General features: G+C 48.5%; 10 protein-coding genes across 10 annotated transcripts; 6 read left to right on the forward strand and 4 right to left on the reverse strand.

Annotated features, from left to right (window-relative positions):
• Positions 1 to 283: 283 nt before the first annotated feature.
• Positions 284 to 1,062, reverse strand: TRV_03973 (uncharacterized protein; the record flags this gene model as incomplete). Its single annotated transcript, XM_003021838.1, has 2 exons — positions 284 to 521; positions 560 to 1,062. The coding sequence occupies 2 exons, from the start codon at positions 1,060 to 1,062 to the stop codon at positions 284 to 286; spliced, it is 741 nt and encodes a 246-aa protein (XP_003021884.1).
• A 1,500-nt stretch (positions 1,063 to 2,562) lies between these two features.
• TRV_03974 (uncharacterized protein) lies at positions 2,563 to 3,380 on the reverse strand (the record flags this gene model as incomplete). The annotated part of the gene is made up of 2 exons (XM_003021839.1): positions 2,563 to 3,054; positions 3,120 to 3,380. The coding sequence occupies 2 exons, from the start codon at positions 3,378 to 3,380 to the stop codon at positions 2,563 to 2,565; spliced, it is 753 nt and encodes a 250-aa protein (XP_003021885.1).
• Positions 3,381 to 3,541: 161 nt separating this feature from the next.
• On the forward strand, positions 3,542 to 4,573 carry TRV_03975 (GTP binding protein (EngB), putative; the record flags this gene model as incomplete). Its single annotated transcript, XM_003021840.1, has 1 exon — positions 3,542 to 4,573. The coding sequence occupies one exon, from the start codon at positions 3,542 to 3,544 to the stop codon at positions 4,571 to 4,573; it is 1,032 nt and encodes a 343-aa protein (XP_003021886.1).
• An 843-nt stretch (positions 4,574 to 5,416) lies between these two features.
• On the reverse strand, positions 5,417 to 8,818 carry TRV_03976 (uncharacterized protein; the record flags this gene model as incomplete). Its single annotated transcript, XM_003021841.1, has 3 exons — positions 5,417 to 5,551; positions 5,677 to 8,343; positions 8,414 to 8,818. 3 exons carry the CDS (start codon positions 8,816 to 8,818, stop codon positions 5,417 to 5,419), a joined length of 3,207 nt encoding a protein of 1,068 aa, XP_003021887.1.
• Positions 8,819 to 10,738: 1,920 nt separating this feature from the next.
• Positions 10,739 to 12,552, forward strand: TRV_03977 (meiosis specific protein Hop1, putative; the record flags this gene model as incomplete). The annotated part of the gene is made up of 6 exons (XM_003021842.1): positions 10,739 to 10,960; positions 11,158 to 11,298; positions 11,355 to 11,637; positions 11,691 to 11,856; positions 11,924 to 12,185; positions 12,247 to 12,552. The coding sequence occupies 6 exons, from the start codon at positions 10,739 to 10,741 to the stop codon at positions 12,550 to 12,552; spliced, it is 1,380 nt and encodes a 459-aa protein (XP_003021888.1).
• A 182-nt stretch (positions 12,553 to 12,734) lies between these two features.
• On the forward strand, positions 12,735 to 13,611 carry TRV_03978 (meiosis specific protein Hop1, putative; the record flags this gene model as incomplete). Its single annotated transcript, XM_003021843.1, has 2 exons — positions 12,735 to 13,019; positions 13,075 to 13,611. 2 exons carry the CDS (start codon positions 12,735 to 12,737, stop codon positions 13,609 to 13,611), a joined length of 822 nt encoding a protein of 273 aa, XP_003021889.1.
• A 3,024-nt stretch (positions 13,612 to 16,635) lies between these two features.
• On the reverse strand, positions 16,636 to 16,914 carry TRV_03979 (uncharacterized protein; the record flags this gene model as incomplete). The annotated part of the gene is made up of 1 exon (XM_003021844.1): positions 16,636 to 16,914. The coding sequence occupies one exon, from the start codon at positions 16,912 to 16,914 to the stop codon at positions 16,636 to 16,638; it is 279 nt and encodes a 92-aa protein (XP_003021890.1).
• Positions 16,915 to 17,413: 499 nt separating this feature from the next.
• Positions 17,414 to 19,918, forward strand: TRV_03980 (uncharacterized protein; the record flags this gene model as incomplete). Its single annotated transcript, XM_003021845.1, has 1 exon — positions 17,414 to 19,918. One exon carries the CDS (start codon positions 17,414 to 17,416, stop codon positions 19,916 to 19,918), a length of 2,505 nt encoding a protein of 834 aa, XP_003021891.1.
• Positions 19,919 to 21,580: 1,662 nt separating this feature from the next.
• Positions 21,581 to 22,901, forward strand: TRV_03981 (nucleotide-sugar transporter, putative; the record flags this gene model as incomplete). The annotated part of the gene is made up of 2 exons (XM_003021846.1): positions 21,581 to 22,543; positions 22,608 to 22,901. The coding sequence occupies 2 exons, from the start codon at positions 21,581 to 21,583 to the stop codon at positions 22,899 to 22,901; spliced, it is 1,257 nt and encodes a 418-aa protein (XP_003021892.1).
• A 583-nt stretch (positions 22,902 to 23,484) lies between these two features.
• On the forward strand, positions 23,485 to 24,992 carry TRV_03982 (uncharacterized protein; the record flags this gene model as incomplete). The annotated part of the gene is made up of 2 exons (XM_003021847.1): positions 23,485 to 23,764; positions 23,929 to 24,992. The coding sequence occupies 2 exons, from the start codon at positions 23,485 to 23,487 to the stop codon at positions 24,990 to 24,992; spliced, it is 1,344 nt and encodes a 447-aa protein (XP_003021893.1).
• Between the last annotated feature and the right edge of the window lie 133 nt (positions 24,993 to 25,125).

Consider the following 25,125-nt stretch of genomic DNA (forward strand, 5'->3'; position numbering starts at 1 on the left):
GTTTTTTTTTTTTGAGTCGGAGGAAGGAAAAAGACACCTGGAGCACTGGAGACGACGACTACGACTTGATGATAATGGGCATTTGTTGTTTTCTATTTAGCAAGTAGACCTTTTTTTTAAATTGTTATTTACGGGTATATTCAAACTACATAATGTGCCATTGAAGTAGAACTTCGTTGCCTCGAGAGGAAAGCCATGTCTAACCATTGTAGCTAACGTGGACGTGGTCCCTAGATACCCTGTTAGCAGAGAAAATGGCCAGTTATGCTGCAGTATTCAGGACTTACCAGTGGTTCTGAGTGATGGAGCCACGGTCTTCCATTCGTCTCCAGTTGGTCCACGGGGAAACCTTGTTTAGGGACGGGTTCCAGATCCTCTGCCCCCAGATAACATATTTCAAGTTCAGGTCTTTGCGGTGGTTCATAACCCACTCAGCCATGACGCGGCCAAACGCATCTCTGTCGCGTTTCTTCACAATACCATGCCATGTTAGCTTTCTGTATTCCTTTCCTATTATATCACTGGGAAGGAGGAAGGGAAACTTACGCCGGCCACAGACGTGCACATCATGTCAGTTGCAAGGCCACAGCAGTGCTCGCTGTTACTTGGGCATGGGCAGTCTCGGATGCAGAAAATCTCCCTGACCATTCCGGGGTGGGCTGCTACGATCTTCTTGGCGCCATCCACTGCAGTCTTCTTGCATCTGCCAACAGCTGGGATCTTTGGTGGGGGGAATTTTCCGCCACCACTCGCTTTTGGGAGGCAGCATTGGAAGCTAGAGGGACCAGGGCAAAGTCCGGCTTGGGTGTTTCCGCTTGAGCAAGTGGAGGTGAAGCGGCAGTTGCCGCCATCACCACACGAGGTCTTAGAGCAGCATTTGATGCCAGCAGGAAGGCCGGCACAGGCATTGGAGATGTAACTTCCACCAGCTTTGGTGCAGCTGGAGGTTGAAATGCAGGTTCCAGGTGCACCTCTAGCACCAGTGCAGGGTCCGTTCAGGGTGGCTGCCTGTACACCGCTGAGGGAGAGGATGGCATAGGAGATAAAGTGAGTGAGCTTCATGGTGTTTGGTATCGTTTATTATTCACTGGATGATAGAAGAAGCATGCTGTTCCAGAGGAGCAAGCCATCCGAGTCTTTATATATGGTAAGACCCACCATTTTGAATAGATACCCGTCTCGGTTTCTAAAATAGAATCACCTGTCTTCTTGGAAGTTAGGAGTTAAAGCTTTTCCCGTGTGGTCAGCCTAACCCTAATAATGCCCGGATTTGAGGGCTGGCACAGCTTTGCTTCCTAACATGTGTGAATAGTATACGAGATGATCCGGTTCAGATGGCCCCGTATCCCATTCTTGGGTTCCTTTAGTGTAGCACTGCATATTGCCTTGGACATTCCGGTGGGGATGTGGTCAGGCTCGAGCTTGCTGGGGAACGGGGAATGCATATGGGTGTTCTTCTCCCTCTCCGCGGTTATCGCCAACTTCCCAGCGACGAAAGCGAGGAAAAGACAGCATCACTGGCGAAAAAGTTATACACCCCACGTGGCATACCAGGCCCAACGGGGCATTATATCAACACTCTGCCATTAGTTAGTCAGCCATTAACTATTCCGTGCGGATGGAGCATATGGAGCCCCGAAAGTCCACCCCTACATTCGGTTAAGAGCAGCCATTGAATACCAGACTTCGGCCTCTTATGTTTACTGCAGTAGAAGCTAACGAAGAGCCACGGTGTAATGCTTTTGCATAACCTTGCGGAATAGGACAGCACATGACAGGTGCTGACCCGTGGACCAAAAGGGTGGCGTCATTCAAGCCGGGAGCTGCTTCTCAGGAAAATAGCCAAGTTATTCTTGTATGAGATGTATTCAAGGAGTGATAATATACAACATCAACCATGTGGTGAATCCAAATGGCACCTATAGCTAGATATCGTGACCTCTGAAGATCATACTTGGCAAATTGTGGGGAGCACAAGGCATCGCATAAAACCACGGTTGTGCCTCGAAGCTAAGTAGAGGGCTGAATACGAGCCTTGGGCGGGTGAGGTCATACAAGTGTTGAGCCATGAAAGTAACTGCTAACTGGGCGGCTTGAGAGGAGGCTTTGAGTGCCCACCTACATTAGTGCATCGATCGAGTAGTGTTGGCGAGGGCCCACGCAGAAATGGTCCAGAATGCTAAATTGAGAAATTGGAGTTCGGTGCAATGGCAGCGATCATAATGGATGATAGAATATCAAGTGTCATATGGAGTATATTCCATAAGATATGCGGGATGGGGGCGGCCAGAGAGCGGCGTTAGAGCGTTGAAGCGATTTTCGAAACTTTAAAATAGCATCGTATCCAAAGCCATCGGCTCCATCACCGGAGTAATTCGTCTATCCGTCGAATGGCCGTGTTGCTCTTTTTCAGCATTCCCAGACAAAACGGCCGAAGCCATCGGAAAACTCCTATAAGAATGGAAGTTCCACCGCCTCCCCATCCACCATAAAACGACTCCAAACGCCGCGAATGATGCTCGGCTAAATGCTCGCTGAATGCTGCAGCCATGCCATCCATATTTATCTCCAAGGAACCCCCAAGCCAGGAATTCCCGATCGTCCAATAGCGGAGCCGGCACTATCAACAACTTTTCTCTTCCCTCGTGGTCCTTCTAGCGCTCTAGCCCCTTGGACGATCCGCTCGAGGTTCGTTTCTATCACCACGCCTCCGACAATCATCTCTCCTAAAACCGCATGCATCGTTTCGTAACCGAAAATAAGATCAAGTTCGCATACATTCTCAAAGAGGCGGTCCAGGGCCTCAACAAACACTTGGATCAAGTCTATCAAGGCAAGAGGTGACTCTGTTGATGTAGATATCAAGATAAAAGACAGTGTAGCATAGGTTCGGTATGTGATCTGGGTGGGTGCATCGGAGTGGCTACCAGCTGAGTTGTTGCTCGCGCCTTGTGAGAGCAAGGGAGGCAGCGGGAGGAAGTTGCATGCTGAAGCAGGACGCTGGGAGACAAGTGTGTATATCTGCGATATGAGTGACTGCTGGGTTTGTGTGTCCTGGAGGCCATTTTCATGTTAACTGAGGATCAAGGTGCTGCCTTCAGGCGTGTATGTGTAATTACCAGCTGAGTATAGAACTTTGTTAGCCTTGGTTGGCCACTATTATTAAACACAAGCACTGCGTTAATCATCTTTTGCGTCGCTCCTTTATTCTCTGTGTATGTAGCATGTATTCTCAGTTGCGTTCGCTCTGATATCTCGAGTCTTGCCGCAGGTTTGCGATGTCCAAGCGAACTAACTTGACGAGTTGGTGTTATCGAGGGCTTATCGGCATGTCTTGGCATGTTTGCTGCTGTGTGTCTTGTTTGCTCTTGTCTCGACATCGCAAACTCGCAAACTTGAGCTTCATCGATTCTTCAAAGATGCTCAAGCTACCTTCTTGAATACCACGCTCATTATCTGATATATTGCAGTTTGCTAATCATCATAATATCCGTTCCTAGATAAACTAGGGCTCTCGACCCATGAGCACCCCAACCCGATAATGGCTACACGCCCTGCGTTAACTCGCATTTCCAGACGCCTCGTTAAGCCTATACTCCCAGAGCTACCAAAAAGACAGCCATCGAAGTCTGGTGCGCTCGACAATGGCGCCTCTTCCAGTACAGTGGAATCCTCGAAGATAGGAAAGCAGCCTAGTTGGAGAACAAAACTTCAACCAGAAGAATACTGCTCCTACAGAGACCCTACAATTCCAGTGCCTGAACAACTTGAATATGCAAGGCGGTTTTTTGCCAAATCAAAACATTCACCTGTCCATCTTTGGACAACGAACCTATTCCGGAAAATACCCGAATCGGATATTCCCGAGGTGGTGTTTATGGGCCGGTCAAATGTGGGCAAAAGCTCGGTAATTAACATGCTGGTTGGGGAGGACATCTGCTATACCTCAGCAACACCCGGTCGGACACAAACTATGAATGCATTTGGAATTGGAGGAACAAAAGGTGGCGAAACAAAGATTAATATAATCGACTCACCTGGTTACGGCAAAGCCAGTAGACCGGAATGGGGTCATGAGCTGATGAAATATCTAAGTAAAAGACAACAGTACGTAGACTCTCGTTTTCACTCTAACAGTAATTGTGGGATTCTTCTAACTATTCCCAACCTTGACAGACTCAGAAGAGTATTTCTCATTATTGAGTGCAAGGCCGGTGTTAAGAATTCAGATAAGGAAGTTCTTTCCATCCTCCGAGAATTTACTGTCCCTCATCAGATTATCGTCAGTAAGGCCGATAACTTTATAACCGAAGGCAGGGCCGGAAACCAAGAGGCCCATCGTGCTGCTAGTTTGAAGCAGTTTAGACAAATTATTTCTCGAATAAGAAAGGAGGTTACTCCGACTCTAGAAGAAGGGATTCCACCTCTGGGGGATATTTTGGCTTGCAGTAACAAAATTCGGATTGGAGAAGGTCATAATAAGCATCCCCTGGGTATTGATGCATTACAGTGGTCAATCCTACAGGCTGCTGGTTTTGACTATCAACCGTCCCAAGCATTGTATCCCCAGTAAAGTCGGGCCTGGAAGAGGTTTAACAACTACCTAGCTCCTTGACTTGTCATATTATCTCTGCGACTTTAGTGCCAGAGTACTAGTCGGAATTTTGGGATTTACGTTCATGTTTATAAGCGTGAAGACAAGAGCAAGTGGTTTGAGGTCAATATAGAGGCTGTAGGCAACTTGGCGTTTATTTTGTATATCCTCGCAGCTTATTTGTACTTAAAAAGAAACCTTTGAATACTATTTCCCGCTCAATCTAACATACAACTAGCTGGACATTAGTAAGAAGTAAAGGGTCCTTTGGGCAGCTGGAGGGCCAACACTAGGAATCAAGCATGAGGTAGACATCAACAGACAGGTGAAACGTGACATAAAGTGGTACTCATACAACCGCATTGGTGAGCTTATAGCTCACGCAAGAAATGAATAAAACGCAAAGGGGTATGTAGATGGCACGTAGAAAACAAGTGAAAGGGGAGAGAAAATAAAAAAAATCAAACGGCTAACCGCCCCACATCTTATGAGAAACAAGAGAGTAGGCTCGCAACCCTCGAGGTGGGCGAAAAACAAAGTAACTCCATTATCACCGTGAACAAGTAAAGGGGGTAGTATCCGAGTATGCGAAACCGTCACTAAGGGGCATAAAATGCATGTCGTCCACGCTATGCGATGCATCATTGGGTTGAACGCGTATTTGGTAAAGGGGGAAGGTAACATCTAATAATCATTGAATGTGCTCGAATAATGTTTGGGTATCTGGGTGTGGTGTTGTAAGTGTGAATGCGAGACTGTGCAGTAGAGTCGGCCAGACATTTGGGTTGACTGGCTATTCAGGTTGTTGGAAGATATGTGGGTTTAGGAATCCGAAACTTCCTCTTCTACAGGAGGTTTGGCGTCATCGCTAATTTCTTCGCCATTTTCATCGACGACTATGCGCTGGCCAAGTTTGTGTGCAGGCGTTCCATCACGATAGGCACCAAAATCAAGAACCTATAGTATATTGTTAGTTATTGAATGGAAAAATGAGAAGGTTATCGTGATTATATGCGAACCTCAATGTATGTAAGGCGATTTCGCTGAACAGCTGCAACACATCGTCTATCATTGAATCTTACTTGCCAGACTCCGCTGAGATCAGTGAGAAGGTCCTTCAAACACTCTCCGGTTTTCACGTTCCACATTTTCAACGTCCTATCAGAGCCAGAAATGACTTTCTGAGAATCATGTTGGAAGCAGGTGATGGCATTTGTATGTGCTGTCAATGTGTTCTTGCATTGACCATTCTCGGGATCCCAAATTCTTAAGGTATAATCCGCTGCAGCGGAAACGAGGCGACCGGCATTTAAGTCAAGAAGGCCAACAAGTGACGTATGCCCTTCCAGATTATAGAGGACAGCACCAGTGTCAAGGGACCAAATTTTGACCATGTGGTCCATTGAACCACTAATGCAGCGGTTTCGTTTATGATCCAGAACCACACTGTAAACCTTGAAACTGTGGCCTTGAAGGCAATGAACGGCCTCGCCAGTGGATATTTTCCATACCCTGACGGTGCAGTCATAGCTTCCACTTACTAGGGTATCGCCGTGGGCAGCAATAGCGCGGACTGAGTGCGTGTGTCCTACCATCACTCTAACGAAGTAGGGGCAAGTCCCATCATCCTGTGCAGGGCCCGCCTGGAAATATGTGGGATCGCTGGGCTTTGGCAACGTCCAGACTCTGAGCGTAGAGTCACGGGACCCAGTGATAATCAATGGTTCCTTGGGCATCATCTCCGGAGTGCCATCTGGAAGAGTCCCGACCTCCGCTGGTAGTAGAATCTGCAGGCATCTAACAGTAGACGTATGGCCATGGAAAATTTGCGTACATTTTGCACTTTCGATATCCCAGACGCGGACGGATCTATCCGTCGACCCTGAAACAAGAGTGTTACCGTAGTATTCGAGGGCCCAAACACCTCCCTCGTGGCCCTGAAGGGTTGATTGAAGGGCTCCGGTTTTGGTGTTGTAAACATTGATATTTGTATCGTCACTTCCGGTCAAGATCTTATCAGTATCAAACTGCAGGCAGGTAACGACATGGCGGTCATGAGCACGAAATGCAAGATGCAATGGTTTCGCATCTTCGCGCATCCAGTTATGTTTTATTGAATAATGTCTCTGATAGAGTGTCTTGTAGAGATGGAGACTCTTCAGGGAAGGTAAGCCAAAATCTGGGTAGGGAACAGCCATAGCTGCTGCATTGGCAGCAATAAACGGGTTTTCACTAGCTGTAAGCTGTTCTTGGAGCCATGGCGTGGCTTTATCTTCGGAAGGAGAAGGAAGAACTGTTTCCGCCCGTTTGGCAGCTCTTCGGCCGCTTAGATGAGCTGTGGCCTTGCGTTTCAGTCTCCTTGGAGACGGAGAAAACGGCGTGGGAAGGGTGGCTATCTTAGAGTCTGTAACGTCAGGATGCCATGCGCTTGACGAAGAACATTCGCTATCAGATGATCTGAAAGATTGGTTGCGGAGGTCCTTTTCACCATCACTGGGGGACATAGAGAACTGCCACCCCCATCCTTGCTCAATGGCTTGCTGTAACTCCCCAGCAGGGAGAACAAATCCATCAGCAACAAAATGTGCCTTCCATGTCTTCTCATCCGAATTGATGATGTGCCTCCATTTTCTGCAGACCTGGGAAGCTCGACACATGGACTTCACATCGAGATATTTCACGATATTTAAACCAAGCTCTAACGGTAGGTTAGACAGAAAGTCGCACTTTAATGCAGGATTGACGACATTTGCAACAAGATGAAGGGTTGATTTTGGACATCTGCGGAGGAACTGATACATCATGTACGATTTGAGTTCATCTGGTATCGCCTCAAAGGAGCTCAACATGTTCGGCATATCGAGCACCGAGGAGTTTGGCGACAATGGCATACAACCTCTGCTGGCAATTTTCTTGCTGTAGTCCATTATTTTCTTGGCCTTCTTTGTGCGGATGCCCTTATTGCTAGGCTTCGGCAGCTCATCCAAACTTGAATCTGCACCTCCATCATCTGTTGAATCCGACGCTTCTCCCAATCGTTGTGCATTCATGAGAGCTATCGGAGAGAGGCTGGGACTTGGCAAGCACATGTTTTGCGAATTTGAAGGTTCTAACCCGAGTAATCCTTGCTTGTTGCGTCGCGACTTTACCTGAAGTTTCATTTTCATAGACTTTCGTAAATTGCTATCAATCGAGCCATTATCCAGCTGGGTATTACCACGACGGCCGGCCGCCTGGGTTGGAGCTGTGCTAGACTGCTTCTCTAGAAGTGGGGACTTTTCTAGACCATCTCCACAACTATCCCCGTTGCTATCTTTATCTGAAGGTGCTATGGGGCTAGCTATTCCAGAGACACTTGGTGGCTCTTCATGATATTGCTTCCCAAGCATTGAACGGGTTCGTTGGCCACGCTTCCCCTTGTTGCAGTGTAAAAAGCTTGTATTCTCTGTTTCGGGAGTTGCTAGGCCCAGTTCCCGCTGGGGTAAATCATAACGTCGTGATAAAACCGTGTGCTCTGAACCAGTTTGTTGTAGTTGTTCTTCAGAAGAATTATGAATTGTCGCAGGAGTTGGCTTGGCAGTAGGGTTAGAAGTGGGAGATGGCGGTCGTCGTGTGTCTGAAGATCTTGGGGGTCGACTTCGAATTAGAAGGTTGGAGTTTGAAGCATCAGATTTGCTACTTTCTGGCGCGTCCCTAGACATCGAACGAATAGCTCCTGAGGTTTTCAGCGATTCCTGTTGCTCATTGAACTGATTTGACACGTTAGTATCTACTACAAAAAGTTTTCCACCTACAAAGGTATCGAATAAAAATTCTTACTTTGCTCAGAATTCCTGGAACATCGTCCGCTTCGTGAAAAATAACCGATTTCCCGTTCAGAACAAAGCGTATGTCCCGAAGGGGCGCTGGGGTCGGCATAGAAGCTAGCGGGTAAACCTTTGGGTCTAGCTGTCCAGAAAATCGAGGAGGTCTCATCACAAATGGCGGAAATTTGGTTGTAGTGGTTGTAGTGGTTGTCACAACCGTAGTTTGGGTGGCTGGAGCAAACGAGAACTGGCCCACGGTTCCGCTTGATGGTATGCAGTCGTCTGACTTCTGTGCTGTGTCTTCCTCTGATGCCGCGTTAAAACTGGACGTAACGGTAGGTTCTGGTAACGCCGATTCGGCATCATTTGGCGGTGAGTTGGCGGGTTTCCGCGTGGATTTCCCAGATAGTGGAGACATATTGGTCGTTGTCGAGTTGTGTATCTTGTAGAGGCCGCGGGTGAAATTGAGATATTGGGTTTTTTGTTTTTGGTCTTTCGTTCGTTTTTTCCCTTTTCTTTTCTTCTTTTATCTGATTTGTGGAACATCCAGAAGACATCAAATGTAAGTGATAATAATATTAGGACAAAGCGTAGGATAGATGCTGCGGCCAGGGAAAGGGAGAACGCCCTTTTCAAGCGGTCCGAGGTGACGGCAACATCCAGTCTTCGAGAGGTCTTCTTCAGATCATGTCTAGCAGGAGACCTCGGCAATCTATCATGAGGGTGCAGTTATGGGAGACAAAGCCGGGACGGTCGTGGTAGGGCAACGAGGGGTGGGTTGTGATGCAAACACGGCCAGTCCTTTTTACATCGGAATCGACCTGCGCGGATTAGTATTCGGCAACATGCCGTAGATGCAGGATGGGGGCGTACAGTAGACGACAGAAAAACACTATACAAGCAAAGCAAACGCTATAACAGAGAGGTATCGGATATCTGTCGCGAGGCTGTCAACGCGGCCTGTCGAGATATTTTGATAGATGGATGAGGGGAGCGAGCAAGCAGAAAGAAGGAGAAGGCGGCGAGACCTTCGTCGGTCGGTCGTGGCTGGCAGAAAAGAAGCGCGGTGAGAAGACCCGAAACCGGTTTAGCGCGTTCCGGGCCCAGCTTCCCCCATATAAATTTGATTCATTAGATAAGATTAGAGTGTGTCTCCCCCAAGGACAAAGGCGAGCATAGCGAAAAGGGGGATGAGACGAGACAGGGGAAGCAGTGAATACTCCAGCGGCTCTCTCCCTCCCAGCTCGTCACTCGCTCCGGACTGCACTGGCGTAGAACTAACTGCGTCCGCCTCTCCCTCCAGAGGCGTGGCAAGGCGTCTTCGGAGCGATGTCTGTTGTGGGTTTTGCCTTGCTTCACGTGCAGCAATAAAAGCTGCTGTTTTTCCCACAGCAGCACGGAGCAGAGAGGGAAAAAGGAAGGAGGAGGACCAATCACTGGAGAGCCGATGGCCTCTCCTGCATGATGAATGATAACTCCGGAACGAGCCTGATATTTTCTTCTCCCAACAGTCCAATACGGTCACCTCAGGCATAACTAGTCGCAGCCCGCTGCTGTTGAGCTTTGGTTCTTTGTTTTTATTTCTTCTCGTCTTGATTTGTTTTTCAAAAGCGCAAGGCCTTCGATAATGATAAGCCATGTTGAGAACAATTGGAGGCTGCAGGTTGCTTACACGTTGACCTCAACTTCCATGCAAGTGGAGACGACCTTTTGCGTCATGCTCTCATGCAGAACAGTCTCCATTTCTTTGCTGCAAGATAATTGCTTGCCTTGACAAGTTTTGGATAGCATCAGGTATCAACAAAGTCTCAACGTTAGTCCGCACATTGTGGGTGATACCCTCCTGCCTTCCGTGTGGCTCGAACTTCACTGATCCTGGCGGCAGTGAATGTTCAATGCGTTCAAAATTGACCTATGCCTCTGCATTTTTCTTCAGTATATCCCAGTCGTCAAGCAGGGTCGAACATGCCTGGCATGTTCTTCGATTAGTATATGCCCTGAACTAGCATTTGCTCCTGCAGCGGCGTAACATTTTCATGAACAGTGATACCCTATGCAGTTTATTATTGATCTTTGTGGCCTCAATAGATACCTCGATAATGTCTGCTATATCTGTATTTGTTGTATCAGATGTCTTCATGAAAACTCCCTCGATTACTATGTATGAGGCTGATTTCCGAAGTTGAAGTAGAATTTACCGCATTGGGAATTCACATGACATGGCCCGATTGGGATATCCCTTACTCTTCTTCTCAGCTTCAACGCGTAGCTTCAAGTTCTTTTCCTTTTCGAACGTCCACGAAGGAGCATTATCACTAGCTTCAGTCTCAGAGCAATCATGGCACAGGCAATCTGTACGCGGCCGGCTCGACAGACTGCGGCAGCAGCTACCACAACGACGTCCGTGGCTTCGGCCACTTCTCAGACAAAGACCCAAGGCCAACATGCTGCTAATGGCCCGGTTGCCAAAACCATCCCAAAGCCACTATCTCTCTGTCAACCCCAGTCTCTATTGCAGAAGCAAAGTCTTGCGTTTGCCCAGATTATGCTACACGCTTCAGTAGGCTATCTTCCCGTCTTTTTGGTATAGACAACAATGCAGCTGTAGCTAATTGTGTGGTAATAAGTTCGGAACGCTATTCTACCTTAGGTATGGTAGAAAGGATTCGGAGTACAGGCAGATTACTAAATACTACACAATTTAGAGAATTCTTGCCTTTATCTTGTTTCGGGGAGCGAGACCTTCTCAACCTAAAGCGGCCGGACTCAAACATATCGTATGGTGACTTTGTTGATGGCAGCTCTGGTTCAGAAGCTGAGGCCGGAAAACGTGGGCAGCCGTTGAAGATAATTCTACGGGGCTGTAACCCAAAGGCTGATAGTGTTTTGAACCTGCTTGTTAGCTCTTTTGCCTTTCTACATTTGTTGTCTTAGTTTCAGCTGACTTTGCTTAGGAACATGGGATTTTTGACGCTCTAGAAAAAAATGTCCTTGAAGCAGTCCAACTTACGGTATTCGTCGATAAGGAGAACCCCTCGCATGTTCTAGAAACCTATACGTTTTCCTTTAACTACACAGAGGGAGGCATCAATGAACTCAAAAGGGGGCTAGAAGCAGTCTCTCTTGAGACGAATGTGCTAACGACTGGAATCAAAACTTTTCGAACCGCAAAGCAAGGCTTGGAGATGATAATCCGGAGACTTATAACTCTGAGCACTTTTCTCCCTATTCTACCAAGTGAGAATATGCCTGCACTTTCCAGTTTGGTGTTCTGTACTAACAATGTATAGACAAACGATTTCTGGAGATCCATCTTTTTTATACTCAAAACTGCCCACAGCAGTACGAACCTCATGGATTCAAACCTACAACCCACGATCAGATATTATACCCTAGAGATGACAGCTGGAGAAAAGAAACACAATCGTGTGGTATAATGGATGCTGGCTGCCACAGGTGAGCGAAGACTTTCTCCTCTATGGAGTTTATTGCTTTGTGAGGGTACTAACTGTTTGACGTAAAGAGTTGGGCTTAAAGTTACTTCCCTTAAATGTACCCGTGAGGATGCGGATGATGAGGAAGCAGGGACAAGACAGATTCCAGATACCCTTAAATATTCGGAGAAAGTAGACCGGGAGAGTGAAGTTGGGCTAGTGTGTGAAGAGCCTTCATCCCAATCCCTGACCCATGGCTCCGATGAAAGAAGTTCACAGGAATCAATACAAGTTCCAGAATCAACACAAAGGAGACAAGACGCCATTACGAAGGGAATGTTACAAAAAATGGTGAGGTTATGGTCTAAATATACGAAGTCCTATCAGTTGCTAACCTCGCTTTCATTGGCAGCTTGAAGTACCACCTCCGGACAGTGAATTAACACCAACCCAGGTGGATTCCTACTTCGGCTCTAATTCCTCAAAGACAACCTCAGGTGCTAAACCCTGCCTGAGCCAGGCACAGACATCAAAAATCAAGCAGAGAGTCAATCTTTCACAATCTACCCAAATTGCCGGTGATAAAAACCTGCAAAGTGGCAGGCACGAGGTTAATTGTCAATGCGGCTGGTCCGAGCCAGAGCCAGATATGGTATATCTAAGTGCCGTTGACCTTTCTTCAAGTTTGACCCATTCTGATGTGTTTCGAGCAGCTTGAATGCGATTTCTGTCATACCAGGCAGCATTTGACGTGTTATGGGTTTTTACATCCCAATGACGAGAAGATTCCCGCCACACATGCATGTTATACGTGCCTTTTAGGATCGGACGAAAGTAAAGTCTTCAGGCAAATCGAAACACTAGTGTTGCTCCGACAGGCCCTCAAAATAATTATCGAAGATGGCTATCCACTTCGGGTCAAAGAATTTGCCCAAAGACTACGTAAGCATACCTGCCCTATTTGAGCGTATATATACTCACCGTTATATAGACTGTAGTGGAAATGAGGTTGTACAGATTACAGACTTACTTAGAAAGAACGGGTTTCTTGAACCAACTCCAGGTTCAAAACGGAGGGGATTTGCAGAAAAAGGTCTACCGAGGTTCCGAGTTCCAGATTCAGAGAATATCAGGCATCGACTGAGGAATGAGATCTTCAACCCTTTGGCCAAAATCTCACACCACGTACGTACCATGCCTACTAGCCCAAGGTGTCAGTACTGATAATATTTCTATATAGTACATGATACCATCCACTCAAGACCCTCAACAGAATGGTGCCCGTCCTGTTGCGGTTCCCACGACTGCCCATATGTCAAGTACGAAGTCGGGAAATATGCTAAGTAACCACACTAACCTCCAGCACAAAAGAACGGCGAATGTCCAGACCATTCCAAATACGGAGCCTATTGTTATTAGCGAAGACGAGGATGACAGCATTGCCTTGCCTCGTGCAGCCCCTAGCGTGGCTCCTTCGAAGTGCCAGCACATATCATCTATGGGAAATGGGGGCCGGGCCGAGCGTGATAATGCTGCGACTACAAGCCCTCCATCGTCTCCTCCGCATTCCCAATATTCACTTGCATCCCGTGCCCAAGAGGAGCTAAGAAGAGGCCTGAGATATGGCGGTGGAAGGACCCGGCCTCTGGTTGACGCCGACTCGCAGGTTGCCTCTGTGAATCAGCCTGTAAAGCAACAGCCATTGAAACGGCGTAAACTTAGCAATGCGGCCCATCCCATTGACATCGGCGACTCTGCTGCAGAAGAGAGTGGTTGAGTATTTAAGCGGATGCTGGATTTATTGCCTGCTAACGCAGTCAGCTGCCTCTCTTCTCGTGTTCTTCCTGCACTGACGCTTCATCTTACCATCTATCCCCCCCTCAGTTATTTCGTCCATCTACGGAGTACGGAGTACTCCACACATTTACCTGACGTATATTTACCTGAGCCCATATCCTTTTTCCCGAGTCACGCCGATGGGTGTATATACAATTTACCCCATCTGCGTAATATGCCGTTATACGGAGTACCTTTAGCTACACCCCCCGTTTGACCTTATTTAGCAGTGCGAGAAATCGAAATCTCCTATGTGCCGGACGTGAGGTAATTATATTTATATCTGGACCACGAGACAGCATCTAGAACAAGACGAATATCACAACGCTGATCTGCTGTCTATTGAACTCTCGCTTGGCCGATCTCCCTTTCCGTCGAAGCACCTCTTGAGCCCCAATTCGTTCCCTTGCCTTCGCCACCGTAGACGATGAGTGATGATGGGCGGCGCGCTTTGGCCTCAATTCGGCCTGGAGCATTCAAATACGAGTTTTATATTTGCTCGTGGAGGCAATAGAGTGTGAATTATTCCCACTGAGGAGTTCTCTGGACGGGCTTTGTCCGTTGTTATTCCAATATTCCTTTTTCTAGTGGAATATTAGTTAGTGAGTTAGCCAGTGAACGAGTTATCAAATTCTCCATCGGTTCGTCATTTTGCATAGGCGGCCTCGCAGGCCATACTCCGTAACTCCATCGCCTTGATGACGCCGCCACTTCGCCACGAAATCATAATAATTTAATAAAAATGCAGACGGAAAGAAAAATGGGGGCAGAATGGAGAGAAGATGGAGGCGTGGTGTTTGGAGTCTTCACAAGGTGCATGCACATCCGAAGAGACCCAGGGTGATTACTCCGTGAGTGCACTGCTAATTTCAAAATTAAAGACAACTTGGCACGATAACTAGTTAGCTAGTTAAATTATTCGAGATTATTAACTATATGGTTATCGGTTATTAAGACTACTGGCATCGGAGCTACTGCAGGCAAGACATTTGATATCTCCCTGTTATTATTATCGATATGGATAATAAGATAATAAACCATGTCGAATTAAGCTTCTTTGACGAAAGAGCTCGGTCAGATTTACCCCAAACATACTTATGGCGATCGTATGGCGATTATGAGCCGGGTTAAGCTGACCTATGCCCATGGATGCTGAAATGGTTTGATTGTCATATAGTGCCAATGAGTTAAGAGGCAGGATGTGTACCAGGGATATCCTACAAATATTTGGATAAACGCCCCATCACGAAGTGGTCAGTAAGCGGTTGAAAATGGGTCAGGCCAGGGACGGCCGGTTGAATACTCGAGAGTATAAACACATTTTTGGAGGCCAGTTCCAGTACTCCGTACAACATACGGAGTATTCTGCTGCTCTATTTGTGGCTTCGGTTTTGCGAAAGTGACAGGAGATGGTGTTGACGATCAGAATTATGAAGCATGCTCTGTATGCACATCGTATGGGGCACCGATTTCAAGATATGCAAGAGTGCTTCGTACAACGGACATGATAGGGGAGAAGGGAAGGGAGGCTCTCTGCTGCTCGCCCGTTTTGGTTGATATACTGACCGTCTCCCCCCTCAGTGGCAAGGAAGATAGTCGTCCTTGCGGGTGCCACAGAGGGACAAAACAGAGAGAGACACGGAAGAGAGGCCTGTCCAACCTCTGGGTCTACCGTTAAAGTTAGAAGTAGCCAGTGTTTCAACCTCCCGTAGTCGGGAGACAATCGTTCAAAGCGTGGGACGCCACGTTACTCTATAGTATCGACACGCATACACATATACACACCAAGAGGGTCGGTCTACGACTATGTAAGTATATTGCGTATGCATGTACAGAAGTCGTTCGATGCCAGCGACCGATCGAGATGATGCACTCGGCCGTAATCGTCCTTGGATCAGAAAACGACCCTGGCAAATCTTGCGAATCGATTCAGCTATGGGGCCCTGGGGATAGAAGTAAGTTAGTTAATATATCTGCTCTAGCTATACTCGAATCGTGATATGGTGACAAAATGAGTATGCCCAGTCGTTTGAGATTTGATCCCAGCAAATCGGGGGCAGCTCAGGATCCATATATATGGTTAGGTAGACTATCAGCAAGGAGATACATGCTTCTCCCCCCTGAACGTTGAATCCTTTTGACGCCGGAAGATGTCTTTTTCGGTCCTAGCTCTTGCGGCTCTCCCGTGCCTGGTTGGCTGAAGCGGTGCCCAGGGCTTCTTCTTGCTCCTCTTCCTGGCCCGTCAATCACGTCTCAGCCCATCTGGCTGGACATGCGTGGCCTTGTCAGCCGGTCAGCCGTTCTGCCGTTGTTTTTATGTAACTGCATCGTACGGAGTACTTTTTAGAAAGAGATCTCGACAGCCCGGGCTGGCGTAGACGAGGAGCTGCTGCCAACGGGAAGGACTCCCGTCTCGTAAGTAATGCAGCGACTGTCATGGCCCTGGTCTCTGGAACCCGCAAGCTCCAGTCAATTGTGTTTCAGGTTCCCTTTTCCCTTTCCTTGGTAGGCCAGTTTAATTAATCCTAGACCAACCAGCATCGGTACGGAGCATATTTCTCCACAGGCACAGAACGGGTCGAAGCCGAGGAGCTCCAGCAGGGGGCGGTCCAGACGCACAGGAAGCGTCGTGATGTAATGGCCAGACATCTTCACGCTTGACGTTGTTTGGGGGTACGGAGTAACAGTCCTGTTGATACGGAGTAGCGAAGGGCGCAGAGTCTCATAACTAGCGGACAGCACTGAGTAGTCATGGCATCGACTGGATTCTCTCCCCGTAAAATAACTGAGAGATGCTCTTCCCATGCCCTCTCGCATCTTCAACCCCCAGGGACGGGGGGGAACATCAGCTTCAGATATCCCTTGCCCGATCTCCAATTTGTGCGACGATCCTCACTGGCGTTACTTTGGCGCAGTGCAGCGTAAGGGCTAGCGAAAGATGAACCCTGCAAGCCCCCGAAGGAGCCTAAAAAGAAGCAAAGACGAGCAGCGAGAAGAAGCAAAAGCGGACCCAAACGGCGGCAAGGAGAATATTTTTGGACCTGGAGAAAGGAGGCAGGCGAAGCAGACAAGCCAGAGCAGCGCTGCGAGAGCCGGCCATGCCATGCAAAGGCCCTCTGCCTGTGGTATCGTCGCCCTCTCGTTGCTTTTTCTCTCTCTGCGGCCGCTCTGCTGTGCGCACCCCGTACATATATCCCGCTTTTTCTTCGCTCCGTCTCCTCTCTGCCGCCTCTTTGTTGGGCATCAGGCACGAGTTCCTCCTTCGAGAGCGCCTTGGACCAGTCTGCTTGTGTTTTCTGACCGTGGTTTGCGCGCCGGCAGAGTTCGTTCCGCGCGGTGATGCTGCTGTCTCTCCTCCCGCAGCCGTGATATCTCAGATAGTTCTCCCCCAGACCGACCAACCTCCACGCCAGGCGCAAGAAAGAAAAAAAAAAATCATAATAATAATAATACCAGATTCTTGCCAGGGACAAGGGGAAAAAAAAGAAAAGAAAATTGAAAAGGGGACTTCTTCATAGCGAAAGAGCCTTCAATAGCAGCCAGGTCGTGCAACTATTCCCTCTCGCATGGTTGGCGGATCTGCGACTTCGCGCTGTTCTGGAAGCACAAGGGAGGCCCAGATGCTGGCATAAACCACGCTGCTGGCCATTACAGATAGTCGCTATACATACGGAGTACAGGCCGGCGCTGCAGACAGCCGTCAGTCCTCGATCGTACAGACACACATGTTTCACACAGGCAGCATGACGCTGGATATCCCCCCGCGGATGTCGAGCGCTGGCCAGCACCATCACCACCACCACCAGGACCAGCGGCAGTACCGGCAGGAGACTGCCATAGGGATCATCGAGCGTGCCTTCGACTCCTTTCCTGCTACGCCGAGCCCCGACCTGGCCCTCTGGAGGGAGCACAAGGGGGGGTTACGGGAGACAGAGATGGAGACTGATGCGGCACCGCGAGCAGAGAGCTGTGCGTCAGACCTTACGGGGGGTTACAGCATAAACCGGACGGGCCGTCTGGATGAGGAGGTAGATATAGAGCCGGTCAAGGAGCACAAAGTACGGCCACGTCTTTCATCTCCTTTTCTTCGGCACGTCACAAGGAAGACATCGTCGAACTTGAAACAAGACTCGCTGCGGCCCTCCGAGCCCTCCTCCTCCTCCTCTACCTCCCAGGCCGTCAACCGCTCACAAAAGTCTTACCACACAAACGGAACCTCTTCCCAGGACCTTGCCTTAAGGGACTATCCGGCCGGGGCCAACCAGTCTACTACAGACCTGTCGACAGATCACAACTCCAGGGGGACTTCTTCACGCAAGGCACATAATAAACAAAAGCATCGGCCACCCATGATTGACCTATCTAAACTCTTCCCTAGACAGCGCAAGACGCCTGTTCCTTGTCCTCCGTCTCCTGTCCGGGTGGATACTCCCCCGTCGATCATGTCCAATGGGTCAGACACTTCTCTCTACAAGACTCACAAGTTTGAAAAGGCCCAGCGGGCCCTCGACCGGCTGACGACCAGATCCCCCAACTCAGGAAAACTGGACATGATACAGTCGGAGTACCGGCAGGAGGATGATCTAACACCTGTCCAGGCGCCCCTGGACCGATACCAATCTACTTCATCCCTTCAAGAACCCTTCAATCACCAAAAGGATCAGAGCAATCAGCAGCAGCAGAAGCAGCGTCAGGAGAAGGACAAACTAGCAGAAGACACAGGGGAACGTCTCACTGACCGCAAATATGAAGGTAACTGGCGGGATTTCAATTACAAACGGAAGAAGCTTGACTCGGCATGGTATGATGGGGTTGGACACCATCTAGTGGATGATGATATGGGTATCCAACCGGGAGACCAGGTCGAGGTCATGTATGGGCAACTGCTGTCCAGAGATCCAGCACCCGCCACGAGAGAACGGCGTTCAATGAGCTTGCCTTCTCGTCAACCTAGCATTCAGTCCGGAAAACCGGGCCATGGCCGTCTTGCAGTACCGAACGGATCAACGCAGAAGCCCAAGACCTCGTCGGGATCAGTGAAATCGGCTTCAATGGCAAATTCAAACTCATACAGCTCCCAGCCAAGTGTGAACACCAACTCCCGGCCAGCTGGGAAATCAGACAAGGAGGAGCCAAGGATAAGGAAAAAGAGCAGTCGCGCCATTTTGAATGCTTCCAACCTGAACGAGTCGAGTGTTCTCTGTCTTTCCTCATCCGAAGACGAGAGTGAGGATGAGTCGTCTGACCATACTACCGGGCTAAGGGATAGTATCACCACGATTGACGAAGGCTTCCAGATATGCACTGCCAAAGCTGTGACTACCGCCAGTCGGCCGTCCATCAAACGAGTCCGTTCAAGCTCTAAGAAACATACAGCAAGGAGCGGAACGAGTACGGCAACTAGATCACAGAATGGCGATACCTCTAGCAGGGCATCTAGCCTTCATCCGTCGATCCTAAGCCCAACGGACTCGAATTTCTCTAGCGGTCGTACCATCCCTGACCGGTTGCCTACCTCCCCCCCTACGCTGCCCCGTATACAGACTCAGTTCTCGCCGGCCGAGAGCGGGCTGTCCCAACCAGGAAATAGAAGAAGCCGTGTCATAGCAGTGACCAGACAAGAGGAATACCTTCTGGAGCTGATAAGACGGAACAAGGGCGCCGTACCACAAACCCTCTCCCCCGACGGCAGTGCATCCACCAACACCAAGGAATGGGCCAGAGCACTGGCAGCTCAGATGAACCGACGAAGTGCCTCCAGCTATAGCTCTGATACATCCTTCCTACGACTCAGTCCTGCTCTTCCTCCAACTCCGCTCCAAAAGAGGCCTCCTCGATCTATCCCAAATCCCAGCATTGCATCTACCACTGGCGATGCAGCCAGCTCTCCCTCAGTTCCACAAAGCGTAACTTCAGACACAAGTTACCACACAAGCTTCCAGAGCCCTCCCCCGTTACCCAAAATCAACCTGGTGAATTCCGGCGTCTGCTTCCCTTCTCCTCCATCGGGCCAATCCTCACCTTTCACCCCTCCTGCGGTACCGTTCAAGCATCGCCGTCATTCTTCTCGCATGTCACATACCCCGTCCATGCCATCTGTTAGGGAAAGTCTTCGGAATCGAGCCAACACAACTGCTATATACGATGACAACGACGATTGTGAAAAGGACATCGAGACGAATCCTGATATCCCCATCTGGGCACTAGGATGGAACAGCGAGGCCACCGGCGTTGCCATCGTTCATTAAACAGCCATTATTTTTTTTAAACCCCTCTCTTTCCTTGGAAATATCTTTCCCCTTACAATCGTTTTGAACTACCAGGCTAGCCGCCTTTTCGTCTACTTTTCTTTTATTATTGTACTAACGAGATAACGCTTGAAGCACAACCGGGAGTCTCATTCTTTCCAATCCCGCTTTTCCTTCTACGGGCTGCCCTTATCTACTGTTACTTGTCTAATTTCATATTGTACCACCAACCTTTGCTCAGCATGGCGGAGTCTGTCGTGTCTGCTTATATTCTTGGATCTCTTTTTTGCATCAGTCCACCCATCTCCCAAGCCAGGGGTTTTCTTTCCTTTGCATAACTAGCGATTTAAGTATCATCGAGAATACATTTAGAGATCTCATCTCCATCTCCCAACTCATCCCGTCATGGATCCGAGGCCACCCCTGACCCAATAGTAGCCCGACAACAGACTGCCCCCTGCCGGGAACAAGGGCCTTCCGCAGCGGTGGAGAGAGCCGCAGTCTGCCAATGATGAAGCCAAAAGATAATGGCCCTCTGGACGCCCTTTGGCAGTCGATTATTATTCGGTGTGCAGGGTGTGTCACTGTCTGTCACTACTGTAGACCGTCTTTCTACATCCCGTCGCCATGCAAGGACTCACCCCCATGCACTCTGCAAGTGTGCTGCTCCCTGGCATCTTGTAGGGAGAGACATACATGCATGGACAAGAAAGGCTGCCCACCCATAAATTCCAACCCCGGAGATATCTCTTCCTAGTTATCGTCTGCGCTACAACTCGTAACCCGCCCGAGTGGCGCCCTCCCAGCAGCAGCCAGGGTCGAGCAGACCGACGCAAGCAGGAAAAGAAACGAAGGGGAAAAAGCAAGCATCAAGCAAGCAAGTCCTTGCATCGCAAAAAAGTCAAGCCACTCCTTTTTGTCTTTTTTGTCCTTTTTTTTTTTTGCTTAGTTACGCTTCTTCATTTCTTCTTCGGCGGATTTGCTGGCTCGGGATCGTGTGACAACTCATCTCTCGCTTGCCTGCTTGCTTCTTTTCAGCTGTCGCTCTTTTTTTCGCGGTGCAGGCGTCGCCATCAGTTAGTTAACGAGAATATCTCTCTTCTTTGCCGTCGTTCCTCCAGCCCCGTCGTCTGGTCCTTCATTCTTCTGCGGCTTGCACTGGAAGCTCGCCTTCGCTGCATCTGCTCGTCCGGCCTAGAAACGAATACACCGGCAGAGGCATGCGTGCTGCTTCTTCGTGACACTGCATTTCTCAACCCCCGAATACAGCTGCCTGCGCAGTCGTGACCGTTGTTGCGCCGCGCGGTCCCTTTGTATACGGTACGCACACCGTTAGACGGACAGCTGTGCGCCTTGCACCGAAGACGGACACAAGATGGGCAGAGAGTCGAGGGCGGGGTCGTCCATATGGATGGGAGTCCCAGTGAGGAGCTTTTTGATGGTCCTGGTACGGGCTTTGCATCTCCTCTGACTTTGAAAAAAAGTGTACGGATGTTATGGACTGCTCACTGACGAATTGCTTTTTGGCTGGAATAGTTGACGGTGCAGTCGTCCGCATACATCCTGGTATGAACATCTACCTCCGAATCCTCCAGACAAAATTTGCGCGCGAGTGGATAGAAGAGCTGACCGGGGCTGTAGCTGCTGCATTACTCCAGGGTTATGCCCGCTGTTGGCGGCCATAGATACACCCCTTCGACAGCCGTCTTCCTCAACGAAGTGATAAAACTAGTTATTGCCCTTACAGCCGCTCTCTACGAACTCTCCTTTACAGCACATACCTCTACGACAGCCACGTCTCTATTTATCACCCTTTCTTCCAAAGTGTTCTCCGGAGATAGTTGGAAGTTAGCTATACCCGCTATATTCTATACCATTTCAAACTCGCTTCAATATGTTGCTATGTCCAACCTGGAAGCTGCACGTTTCCAAGTTACATACCAGCTGAAGATTATACTAGGCGCAGTATTCGGAGTCGCCGTTCTGCGCAGGAGTCTAGCGCCAGGAAAATGGGCAGCCCTGTTCCTTCTTTTAGCTGGCGTGGTGATCATGCACCTACAACTCTCATCTGATCCTCTCGATCCTGATAATCACAAGCACGTAAATATACGACGCTCCCTCTCGGATCTATCGGACATCTTCATTGGACGGGTTGAAGAAGAAGCCCCCAAGCTGACAAAACGATCAGCTACATATGAAGGCATCATTGAGGACATGATGCTTGCTCATCCACGATTGAATGCTAACATCGGCGTTCTAGCCACCCTTGGCGCCTGCATCACTTCGGCATTTGCAGGAGTATCCTTTGAAAGGGTTCTCAAAGATAGCCATACCTCCACTTCAATCTGGATCCGAAATGTTCAGCTAGCCATTTATTCAATTTTCCCCGCCTTGTTCATCGGAGTCGTTTTCACTGATGGCGAAACGATTGCTAAGGCTGGATTTTTCCAGGGTTACAATTGGGTTGTCTGGGCTGTGATAGTCTCCCAGGCCATCGGAGGACTTGCAACTTCATTCTGCATGACTTTTGCAGACAACTATTTGAGACTTGCGCCTGGAGGTATCAGCATCTTCCTGAGCACCTTGGTCAGTGCCTGGTTTTTTGACTTCAGCCCATCGGCAAATGTAAGACCTTTTTTGAACACTCCCCTGATCATCGTGTGATCTGTATATACTTACCAAAATGTAGTTCATCATCGGCACTGCTATCGTTCTCTCAGCTATTTATATATACCTCCCGGGAATGCAATCAGGGATACCCCCGATCCACATACATGCGGCGGAGAAATCCGGGAAACCGTCCAAGATAGAGATCGACGAGACCCTTTCGTCTCCAAACGACTTTTCTATCAAACTACCTACTACTCCTCTCCTTAACGAGACTGGAATGAGTACCTCTCGACCTAGTTCGCCGAATCGCCACCACTCACGTGTCCACTCATCTAGAGGATCCTATTTCCCGAAGCAAGGTCGTGATAGTTAAACCATGTCTATTATTTTCTTGCCCGGTTTTCTATAATCCTCATACCATGCATATATACTGCGTATGAACCCCAATTATATTCAGCATCTCAATGTGTTACGTCCATTTATAGGAGCATATCCCTCTCCAGGCTCTTCTTTTTAGTCGGCTCATTAGGTGATGTTGTTCCGGGTTATCCAACTATCCTTAGAGATCGTGGTATGCAGCGATACTTTTGTTTCTCTCGAATGGTATGACTTGTATGACAGATATCAAATGAAACATTTTTTTTTCCTAACAGGTATCAAATTTCTCTCGTCGCTTTGCTTGTTCTCTGCCGAGAATCCGGAGCCTCGACACGTGACTTAAACTTTAACTGCGGTCTTGGACTCTATTTTGACGTCGTTTTCAACGTCTAAACGTCACTCTTGAAGAATCAACATGAGACAGCGAGGATTATAGACATCCTTCTTCATAGTAGCGGGGGTATATACAATATACTACGCCGTGCCTGTCTTGTGCTGATGTTACCCTTACGATTTCCTTTCAATGATACCCTAGACCTGCGATTCATAACCCCGAGGACTACATTGCCAATATCAACATGGTCAGCAGTAGTTCTCAGAGGAATTTTCGCTCTCTCCTCAGCACATTTCGCTCTCCAAGCTATAAGTCTGCCAAAATTCCAGAGGAGAATGATGATTTCGAAGGAACTCCAACGAAAAAGGCATATCGAGAGGACTCCCTTCTCCCAAACTTCGAAGAGTTCCACCGCCAACAACAGATACCCAATGCCGAAATTGACGTACTTGATGATGATATCCCCCTGGATGCTTTCGGTATGGCAGCTACTGCGTATCAATGCTGTTGCTCTCCTGATAGCGGTATAAGCTAACAGCACGTTTCTAATTGAGGCAGACAAAGAGTTGCTATCACAGCTAGGTCATGATGCGACAGAACTAGCCGTACCGATGTACGAACCAAAAGTTATATCTCAATCTGAACCTTTCTCTACTCCTTTGCATCGGGGACGCTCCAGTAAATTTAGCAGTTGTATGCGTTGTTCCTGGGAAAAAAGATACCGATATTTCATATCCTTTACTAACGAGAATAGCAAATACCCTTATAACTCCACCATTTCGACCACTGGCCTCCAGTTCTTCAGACTTTGGATCTCCCTCGAGCCCGTTACTTACAGTTGAAGGAATCTCTAGAGGGAGATTCTATGGAGAAGGCCTGGACGTCCATAAGAGTCCACATTGGCCATCTACACGGGAAATCACTCCTCCGGTCAAAATATTCCCTTTCCAGAGACGAGAAATCGTCAAATCTCCGGAGATTCAGTTGAAGCATGCACCGCCTATTATACAAGGCATTAGACTTGTATCTACTCGCGAACTCTCAGATCGATTTCGGACTCTCTTCTCTTTCCCGCTCTTTAACGCAATCCAGTCAAAGACATTCCCTGTAATATACCATCGGACCGATAATGTCGTTCTATCTGCTCCCACTGGAAGTGGGAAAACAGTAATCATGGAACTAGCTATCTGCAAGCTTGTTTCTGATCTTAAGGATTCACGTTTCAAAGTTGTTTACCTTGCACCTACAAAATCATTATGCTCTGAAAGATTCCGTGACTGGCGCGCAAAATTTGCTCTTCTAGACTTACAATGTGCCGAGCTTACTGGGGATACTGATCACTTTCAAATTAGAAACGTCCAACAAGCCAGCATCATTATTACAACCCCCGAAAAGTGGGACAGCATGACTAGGAAATGGAAGGACCACATGAAGCTAATGCAGCTCATCAAGTTAGTTCTTATCGATGAGGTACACATCCTGAAAGAAGCCCGCGGAGCTACATTAGAAGCAGTGGTTTCCCGTATGAAGTCAGTGAATTCCAATGTTCGCTTCGTGGCCCTGAGTGCTACTGTTCCAAATTCGGAAGATATTGCAACTTGGTTGGGAAAAGATCCAACAAACCAACATCTTCCAGCTCATAGGGAGCGGTTCGGAGAAGAGTTCCGGCCTGTCAGACTCCAGAAATTCGTTTATGGGTACCAAGCTAATGGAAATGATTTCGCATTCGATAAAGTCTGTGAGACTAAGTAAGGAACCCGGGCCAACTTCACGATATTGGGCTTAACTAACCGGCCGTAGACTTCCAGAAGTCCTTGCTAAGCATTCGTCCAAGAAACCCATCTTAGTGTTCTGCTGCACGAGGAACTCGGCAATTGCAACGGCA

This window comes from Trichophyton verrucosum, assembly GCF_000151505.1.
Source record: "Trichophyton verrucosum HKI 0517 chromosome Unknown contig00319_1.f1.exp, whole genome shotgun sequence".
Lineage (NCBI taxonomy): Eukaryota > Fungi > Ascomycota > Eurotiomycetes > Onygenales > Arthrodermataceae > Trichophyton > Trichophyton verrucosum.